At 41.9% G+C, this 10,295-nt stretch overlaps 1 protein-coding gene across 1 annotated transcript in view; it reads right to left on the reverse strand.

Annotated features, from left to right (window-relative positions):
* Window positions 1-407: 407 nt before the first annotated feature.
* Window positions 408-10,295, reverse strand: part of PDE1C (phosphodiesterase 1C, calmodulin-dependent 70kDa) — a gene marked incomplete at its 3' end in the record, with an annotated part of 34,239 nt that continues 24,351 nt past the window's right edge. The window contains exons 9-12 of the mRNA XM_009697664.1: window positions 9,986-10,106; window positions 5,676-5,757; window positions 1,780-1,900; window positions 408-583 (exon numbers count right to left, since the gene is read on the reverse strand). Coding sequence (XP_009695966.1) covers window positions 408-583; window positions 1,780-1,900; window positions 5,676-5,757; window positions 9,986-10,106 — 500 coding nt within the window. The remainder of the gene's footprint in view (window positions 584-1,779; window positions 1,901-5,675; window positions 5,758-9,985; window positions 10,107-10,295) is intronic.

The following is a 10,295-nucleotide window of genomic DNA, read 5'->3' on the forward strand; positions in this document are numbered from 1 at the left end:
TGAGTTCAGAATATCCTGTCCTTCTCCCCTGATCTATCATCCATACCTCTTTCACTGTTAACAGAGAACAATTGATAACCTCTCTCTACAAATGCTGTTCCAGCTATCTCTGCACCCACTCTGAGTCCGAGTCATGACTTCAGGGGACTTCCCTTACAATTTTAGGTTTTTTTCCTCCCATTGTCCACATCCTCTCCATTACGTACACTTACACCACATAAGAAGACTATAAGGCACAGATGAGTCACAATATTCCTATCTTTCTGAACTCAGCGTAGGTTGTTGACCTTGAAAAGCGGATTCTTTCAAACTAACAGTGCTTACTTGGAGAATAATTTGATTGAAGAGGAGCTTGAAGAAGTAGTCAAAAGAATTTTTATTCTTTCACTAAGAAGCCTGGCTGTTACCTTTGGTGGCTTGCGCTTTCCATTTCTCCCGGTTCTGCTGCACCACCTCAGTCCAGGTGGCTTTAAAACATTTGAAGTCCACAGTGAGTATGGAGCAGTTGAGTGAGGCACTTCCTTCGGACCCAGTGCTCTTGACACTTGATCTTTTAACTTCGGAGGGACTAATGCTATTCAGACTGGGACACAAGATCACAAAACACAGAAGAAATCAGTATCCCATGCACTCAAATAGGGCTAAGAAGAAATAATGACTGTAAGTCTAGACAAGAGTCAACCAGGAGAAACAAAAACTAAGCTTGAATCCCTCATCCTCCCCTCCTTCCTTCCCACCGCAGGGCAACCGATGTTAAGGCAAACAGCACAATCCGAGCCAGTATTAGAAATAAAGGGCAGTTTTTCCCTGCTTAGTTTTTGGTATCCACAGTCACTAAGAAACAGAATCACTCAAACTGTTGCCATTATCGTTGCTGTGCATCTTCACTCCCTAAATATTCATTGGAGAGTCAGACATTCTAGAAATCAAATACATCGAAGGAGAAGCCTCCTAAAATTCACCAATGGGAGCCATTAGGCACAGGACAGGAGGTCAACCTCTGTCCAGGGCTTGGTGACCTCAGCTGAGGCTGAAGTCAGGCACTCATTTCAGTTACAGACCCTACAGTTGTCTTTCAAGGATGGACACTTCATTATGCACATTTTTTAAAAGGCAGCAAAATAAGTGACGTAGAAAGATCCCAGTGCTTGCTCTTTTTGTAACAGCCCAAGAGCAAAGAAGTCACCTGAGAGAGGGAATGCTGACTTGGTAGCCCTACTCTAGGGAGCACTAGCCACATGGCATTGGAATCCCAAGACATGCCCTGTCCATGAAACCACTAAAAGAGTGGTTTCTTTACAACAGCAGAGCAGGTTGAATGGGCCAAGACTCCATACACCTCAACTCCAGGTGAATTCTGGTGGTACTTCACACATTTGCGTAACTCTAAATACTGTCACTGAAGTATGCTTATACTTCCCAGGCCTCTTTCGTATTTCAATCCCATTTATACCTCTAGACATGAAGAAATTAGTGCCTCCCTCTACCTTCTCTTTGACTGAGAGAGCACTAAAGTTCACCTGATTGCATGGCTATATCCATTTGCGCTCACTGCCTTTGGAGGCATGGCTCAGGTTTGTGCCAGCCTCCCTCTTTGCTCTCCCCTGGTCTGGAGTTTCCCTGCAACGAGGGCACATCACAAGGTGAGCTGCGGTGTCGGCATCGTGCATATGGGGCTTTAAGCCACATGGAAGACATATGGTGCGGAGGGGAAACCGGGGAAATTGGGCGCAATGGCAGCACGTGGAGAGTGAAGGGAGAGGACGGGTGGTTATTCACCTGGAACGCCTGAACCCGGACATGCCAGAGCGAGAAGCTTCATCGATAAGCGGAGTCACAATCTTCTCGGTCATGTCGGTCAGCACAGTAAAAGTGGGTTCCACGATGAAATCAATGAAACCTGAGCAGAAACACAAGCAAAGTCAAGCAGGCAAGAGGAAGATTTATGTGGAGTCACTGCTTCAGTGATCGCAGACAACCACACAGAGTAAAAATATTATACCTTGAAAGAGGGATAGGCAAATACTAGAAAGGGAAAACCGAGTTATACATTAATCCCTGACCCAAGAGCCTGGATATAGCATGCAATAAAAGGTACCTACTTAAACACTGAAAAGAAACTGTGGCAAATCAGAACATAAACAGATGCATCAGAACTTGTTTTATATGAGGAGTGTGATATTTAAGCCAAATTCCTGAGATACTCAACATTTGCACATAAACATTTGCACAAGGTCCAGCTGTAGGTGTCTAAGAAACAAGTTTTCCCTGGGAGAAGTCTTGCATCTCATCAACAATGACAGGCACAGGTGGCACAAGGGACCACAGGTAAACAAACTCAAAGACCTAGGAGAACTTTTCTTTGATAAGTGGTGTTTTTTCCTCTATTCCCTATAACATGAATAAATTACTCAACTATGTTACCTTAAAATGGGGATTATAATAAAGTTGGGAAACGTAATCCACTCCAAAACTTAGGAATTTATTAATAATTATGTAGTTTATGCCATATTTGTAAGTGCCTCCCTCCCGCCCCCGTGTTCTCTTTCTTCTTACCTAAAGATGCTGTGATTTAAATATGGGTGATTTAGTTTGCTAATTAAAACCCCTGAATATCAAATAATGAACCTGGGTTTTAAAACCTATTAATGCTAATGACCATTTTATCATCCTTTTTCTTCTTCAATAGAATGAGCGTGGTAAATATTTCTGTACCCCAGTGACTAAGATGATTTTACCAATTAACACCACGTGCTGAGAGTGGATTCCGGGCACATGCCTAGTGTTCATCTACTGTTCATTCATTCCACCTGAGAACATCACCACAGCAAACACTGGCTAAAGGATAGTTTCTCTAAAAAGCCCACCACCAAAAAAAAAAAAAAAAAAAAAAGAAAAAAAAAAAAGAAAAAAGACTCATCAGTATGCACTCATCAGCCTTTATCCAATGTTTTCGGCAGCTGTAATTTTCTTTCTTGCCAGCCAAAGGACAAAAATAAAAGGATGCTGCTACAATTATCGGCTGCAAGAGAGGACAACAAAGGCTGATCTCCAGTCAAAAAAGCTTCCTACAGTCTGAGACAGACGGAGAATCTTTAACTCCTGATAATCTTGTTGGGAAATACAAGTCTTGGCCTGGTTTTCTTTGCAGTTTGTTTGTCTCCCCTACTCTGATAAGCAGCTTGACTTCTGGACATGAATCTCTCCTGATTTCTGCACTTCACTGTGGTACGGAAATATTTACCACGCTCATTCTATTGAAGAAGAAAAAGGATGATAAATTGGTCATTAGCATTAACATTAATAGGTTTTAAAACCCAGGTTCATTATTTGATGTTCAGGTTTTTTGAACTATCAGTTTAAACTCTGAACAATTTCTTCACAAACTGAAGCAACAGGAGAGAGACACACTCTTACTTTCTTTTGAGGAAGTTTCTGCTGTTGGATTGTTTCATTTCCATGGAAAAGGTCCATACTGCAAAAACCTTCGGTCTGCATTTGTGAAAATCTTTTGTTAACAAAAATGCTTGCTCACTGCTGTTGCATCTGCAGTGACCTTAAAGCAGCAAACCAGCAACTACAAACAAGTCGAGCCCCCAGAACAGGATTTCAAGGCTCTGTCCCTGACAGAACCAAGAGCATAATTTTGTTTAACAAAGGACTGAGGTTTTTTTATTTGTGGGAACTGACGGCTGCTTGCTGCAGATAATAGCACCATTTGGAATTCAGTAAGAACTTACTTTTGCAAAGAAATGCAGTAATTACTATTCCAGGGAACAATTTGTTAAGGCTATTAATCAGGTAAATAAATGAATGGGAACAGATTATTTGTCTGAGAACCCAGCCTACAACTTTGAAAGCCTTACCTCAGCAGATAGCCAGAAAATATAAGAGGTTTTGATTTTACAAAGGAGAAGTTACAGAAAGACATTGCCAATATGTGCAGTAGACTGAGAAATGAAAATTTTATAATGTTAGAAGGCAAGATTTATAAAGAGTAGCCTGTTAATGTCAACGTATTACTAAACTGCACAAATCGACAAGGATAAATAGTATATGACTAAATAAGGCTGCCTTTGCATACTGACAAGTGCCTCTTTTATAAGATGGAATTGTGTTGGTGATAGTTCAATTCATCATTAATTTTGCAGTGGCTTGACACAGGGGGCATTGGCGCAGAAGTTTCTTGGCTCACTTGACCTTCCTAAGCAAAGGAGCACAAAAAGGGAGGACAAGGAAAACCAGTTTCCAAGCACACACAACCCTACGTAGAGGAACCCCATGGGAAGCCCAACTCCCCTGTAAGGAGTGAGGGACACACCTGAAAACTGAGAAAAGGGATGTGAAAGAGAAGTCTCTGCGTGCGCTTCCCTCCACACTAGCCAGAGAGAGACTTTATCTTCTCCCGCAGCCCAGCAGTGGGTACAGTGTGCCCAGGAGTCCTCACCGTTGGTTTGAGCTGAGACTGCAGCACTTCAAGTCTGCTGCTGCTTCTCTCCACCGAGCTGCTGGCAGAACACACAGCTGCGCTGGGCTCTACACACATTCCCGCTCTTCTGGGTTACCACTGCAGAGGAATAAACGCTACGAGTCTGGCAACCAGGCCAGGCTTGCATACAGCTTTTCAAGTTCAGATTCTTGGCTGGACTGTCTAAACTTCCAAAGCCAGAAAAATCTGGGATGGGGTCCCTCAGAGGATGGCTTGCCTAACAGGAATAATGAAATAATTTTAAACAGAAATGGCTCTTAGCCACAGATACGATATCTGAACTTTCCTAGGTTCAGGGATATCTTTGTCTTGTTCTTTGAGAGGAATTTCATACTTCAAATTTTTTGTTTGTTTTCCTTTAATACATTTTCTTTCTCCTTCTGGTCTCAGTTCCCTCATTTTCAGGGTTCGTGTTCTCTTTCTTTTGTTATTCCATTTGGCTCCCTATGCTCTAGTTGAGGTTAGATTATGTTCTTCTGTCTACTTTCCTTGCTTCCTAGGCGTAAAAATCCACCCACAAATCCACCTTTTCTGCTACCTCTTTTTGCTCCCAGCCCCCTGAACAGTTTTACTTCACTTCGCCCCTCCTGTTTTCTCATCAAATACTTGTTGCCTCATCCTTCTCCTACTTTTTAACTCGATAACTGGAGGAGAGGTAGAGAAAGTGCTGTTGGTGAGTCTGTAAAAAGCCCTCTGTTTCTGAATGGGTGGAGCAGAAAAAGGTTTGCTAGCTGCTTGGCTTCAGTGAAAAATATTGGTTGGCTTGAAGCACTGGGAGGGAAAGGGTGGGAGGAATAAATGGAAAAACACACAGTAGGTTTTGCCAAGGTCATCAAAGGGACTGACATTACATTTTCATATCCACCAATGATACTCATATCACAACACGTTGTCATGTGTGCCTCATCTTCACAGTTCAGAGTCATGGAGTAGCGTCATAACTAGGCACTGCAGTCATCTCTGCAGACACACCACAGGTAACTTGGTTATGACATGGAACCACCACCATAGATTTAATGGCTTCTCAGCTTTCAATTGTTGAGCTAGGGAAAATAAAGCCATTCTGCCTTATTCCCTCTCTTTAACGTAGCTCCAAATGATGAGAGATCACCATGATCTTAGCCCTACAAGGAGGAGTAAGTTTTGCTTTTAAGACGCTACTTTGCACACACCAAAAGGGACATACCTATTTGAGACTGAGCAACCATAGTAGACTTGCGATCACACAGTGGAGAGAAGGGAAGCCCTAGTTCTGCTTCTTTGTCACCCTGGAGAAACAAAATTGAGAAGAAATTAGAAAAAGATGAGACAGATTGCTGTTTCACGTCTTAGGTCATGACTGTAAAAGCCTCTCATTTTACTTTCTTTAACTAAACTTCAATTTTGGGTTTTTTTGTTGGTTTTTTTTTCCCCCGTTTGTTTGGGTTTTTTTTAACATAAAACATGCAGAATTTGACTCTGGCTGGAAACACTGTAGTCCAAAGAGAAGTTGGTCAATTAAGCATCTTGATTCCAGTACATCCTTCCTCAGAGCTTTCCCCGCCTGCTTGGTACTTCTACGCACCACCTAAAAACCTACTTGAGCACAAGAACACTTCTCACTGCCGTTGTCCAGAGAACCTGGTAGAACTCAGTTCTCAGAGCAAATGTTTCAAGAGAAAACATCAGTGTTGGGACTGATTTTTCAGGGACTGCACTTCTTTTTTAGTCTTTCAGATAAGGAATTCACAGGTCATGGCTGGCCAGATGCAAATTACTTTTTTTCTTCCAAAGGAAACACTGACATTTTTCTACAACACAGTAACCTGCTCGGTTCATGTGGGACGAGCAGTGGACATTGCCTACCTGGATTTCTCTAAGGCTTTCGATACTGTTTCCCACATCCTCCTCCTAGAGAAACTGATGCGTTAAGGTCTAGACAAGTGGTCTGTGCGGTGGGTGGGGAACTGGCTGAGGGGCTGCACCCAGAGGGGGTTGGTCAACGGTTCCTTTTCAAACTGGCAACCTGTCACAAGTGGGGTCTCCCAGGGATCGATATTGGGCCCAATGCTGTTTAATACCTTCGTAAGTGATCCGGATGATGGGATCAAGTGTACCCTGAAGAAGTTTGCCGATGACACCAAACAGAGTGGGGAAGTGGACACTTTGGAACGGAGAGCCACCCTGCAAGAACAGGCTTGGAAGAGCAGGCTAACAAGAACCTTATGAAGTTCAACAAGGACAAGTGTAAGGTCTTGCACCTGGGAAAACATAAACCAGGAGTGCAGCACAGGCTGTGATCTACCCAGCTGGGGCGCAACTCTGTGGAAAGGGACCTAGAGGTCCTGGTGAACAACAAGCTCAAGATGAGTGAATGGTGTGCTGCTGCGGCAAAGAAAACCAACAGGACGCTGGGTTGCGTCAACAAGGGCATCACCAGCAGAGATAAAGAAGTCATTATCCCACTCCACTCAATGCTTGTCAGGCCACCCCTGGAATACTGTGGTCAGTTTTGGCCCCTGCTATGCAAAAAAAGAGGTGGACAGGCTAGAGAGGGTCCAGAAAAAGGCCACAGAGATGATCAGAGGACTGGGAAGCCTGTCATATGAGGAAAGGCTGAGAGAACTGGATTTGTTGAGTCTTGAGAAAAGAAGGCTTATCACCATGTTCCAGTATTTAAAGTGTGGCTACAAAGAAGATGGAGACTCCCTTTTTACAAGGAGTCACACAGAATAGATGAGGGGTAATGGGTACAAGTTACTCCTGGGGAGATTCTGACTGGATACAAGAGGAAAATCTTTCACAATGAGAACAATCAGCAGTTGGAATAACCTCCCCAAGCAAGTGGTGCATTCCCCAAGATTGGACACCTTTAAGATTCAGCTGGACAGAGTGCTGGACCATCTTGTCTAGACCGTACTTTTGCCAAGAAAGGTTGGACCAGGTGATCCTTGAGGTCCCTTCCAACCTGGTATTCTATGATTCTGTCACTGTCAGCATTTTATGTATGTGCTTAAGTACAAAAGTCCAAACATGCTTTCTAGCCTTCAGAACTCGAAGTCCTTTTCTAACATCCCAAGATGGTGCAGAATATCAGCCCCATTTTTTTCCAGTCTTTCAAGTTGCATAGTCTCAGAAAGCCCTTTAACTTAGTTCAGTCGCTCTATAACATATTGCTTTATGCTGAGAAGATATATAGGATGACATAGTTGCAATACTCCTCACTGAGCATTCAAATTTAAATAGTCTGTTAAATATACTATAGAATCAATTCCTTAAATCAGCAGTTCACTTTAACTGTGCTGAACTTCTTGCCAGTGTTCTGACTAATGTCAAATGGAAGCTAAAATAGCCAGCAGACTGACCAGAGAAAAAGTTTTGAAGGCATAAGAAGAGCTGAATCCTTCTTCTTTTTGTTAATATAACACACATGAAATGGGGGCACAAGTCCTGTTACAGTTCTGGGCAGAACAACAAGCAATAGCATTCTTCTATTGCAGAACAACTCTACTTTATTTTAGGAGTCTGACATACAAATATCCAGGTAAAACAGAAATCAAATACAGAAATATTTCCAAGTAACGTTCCTTTACTGTGTCTGCTGCATCTCTCAGGAAAACCATCTCTCAATGCCAGCTCTTACCTAATCATCATTCTCCTCTTACTCCTTATGCCTCTTAAAAACCCCAGCACCTAATTCTCTTTAGGAAGGAACTGCCTTTCTGACTGCCCACAGAGGTACTTGATTTCTTCTAAGCTGTTTGGGCAGCTCCCTCATGGCTAGGTAAAATTAATTGATGCAAGATGTTTTCTTTAAAAGATGCTCACCATAGCTGCTGAACGTAAAAAAACTCAAACCAAACCAAACAAAACCCCAAAAAACCTAGTATTACACTCATTCACATCTACAGCATGGTTACTTCGTTTAGGACGACCTGCATCACATCACAAAATACTTGGAAACCAATAGGGCTGGGGAGCTGTACTGATAGAGGTTAAGTCAGGCTTTATGTCTCTGCAGAGCACATAACAGAAAAGACAGGAGAGGGTCTGCGGGTGAAGAGGATAAGGAAATAAATGCCTAATCTGAAGGCAGCCCAGTTTCTTATCACCACGGTCCTCTCTGGCTAGTGGTACTTCTCAGCTTGTGAGAAGAGGGTACATTGTTCTCCTGTTGTCAGGTAGGGATGTATTTATTGATCTAGTACTAAATAACAGCAGTGAACACAAGTCTATGCCTCATGGTAAGCTTAAGGGTTTCCCTGAAGAGGGAGTTAATACTGCATCTGAATTTGGAACTAGAACACAAGTTTTATATCAAGCTTTATCTAGAAGTGGAGGTATTTGTCATTCAAAACTAAAGTAGGATTTGTTGCCTGAAATGAAATTATTCTTATGAAAACATAAAATAGTAATTTGGTTTTTATTACATGTGTAAAACAGATCAAAACTTGGGCTTTTTGTGGTCTCATATCTAGCTAATCTTAATTCCGTCACCGGTCTTTAGGGGACTCAGCAGTGGTGTATTTTAACAAATCTAGTATAATTTTGAGCTAGAAAAGCATAAATATGCACAGTTTTCCCTAAAATATATGTAAAAATCATCCTACTTGCATAAGCCTCCTATGTGCAACACAGAGACAGCTGCGGGTATGATCTACCTGCTTCCACCTAGTAAACCCATTCTAGGTTTGAAAAACAAATTAAAGTATTCTTTCAAAGCAAATTCTTGCAATGTCCTTATTAAGAAGGGACTCCCACAATGCCATTGTGGGAAACAGATGCCATTTAAAAAAATCGTTAGAATTCCTTTTAAATTGTCATATATTTTTCTTTTTTTGCATTCAGATTTACTACAAAACATGAAGTTACTGAACTTTGGAGGGAAATTAAGCACTTAGCTTTCTGCTTAGTTTAGTAATTCATATTGGTGAAAAGTATCCTCAACACTCTTTACTGTCTTTTTTTTTTTTTCTTAAGGCAGCTCTTTAAATGCTTTTAATTAGTCACTTGGGGAGCTTATAGCTATCACACAGAGCTTCATGATTTGTCTAGATTTGCGGGTCTGTCAACAGGCAGTCCACTGTGAGCTATAACTAGATCAGTTCACTTCACCTAAAGTAAGGCTAATGCATTTTTCACATCCTACCCCAACAATGTAAGTACAGTTCTATAAAGTATAGCTACCTAAATCTGTTTTCTACAGTTCTACAGCTAAGTAGAACATCACATATTCTATATTTCGCTAATTTGAAACACAGATCAGCTTCCCAAAGTAGAATTTCTACTACGTAGATAACTTCTATATCTATAGGCAGTGTTTCCGACACTAACTTCCCAAGAGGCATAACAGTCAGTGCTACTGGTGCCAGATGAGAAAACTTCTATCATTTAGCAGGTTCTGGCATAAATCAGAGAAAAAGGAAGAGATGTGTGTTCATATTTTCCTACTTCCTTGCCCAGTCCTACACACTCCCTCTGTGCTGCAGAAACACACAGAAACTTCCCCAGCTTTACCTGTCTGAAGAACTCCTCTAGCAGAGACATGGTCCAGCGATGATGGAGATCCCAGGCCTTGGCTGGATGACTGATATCTGCTGTATGCAACAACAGTGATAAGGCTTTCGGCTTGTCAATTCTGAAAACCCAAAGGACCAAATAAATTAATTGCCTGCTCTTGCAATGGAGAATGACAAAAATCTCACATAAGCAGGGAAATGAGATCATCAGAACCTTTGGCCAGGATATTAATGGAGTGATTTCTGTGTTCATAAAATCAGACAACTATGAAAGACTGTGTCATTTCTCCAACCTACACCATTCCTGC

The sequence above is a fragment of the Cariama cristata genome, unplaced genomic scaffold (assembly GCF_000690535.1).
Source record: "Cariama cristata isolate BGI_N322 unplaced genomic scaffold, ASM69053v1 scaffold963, whole genome shotgun sequence".
Taxonomy (NCBI): Eukaryota; Metazoa; Chordata; class Aves; order Cariamiformes; family Cariamidae; genus Cariama; species Cariama cristata.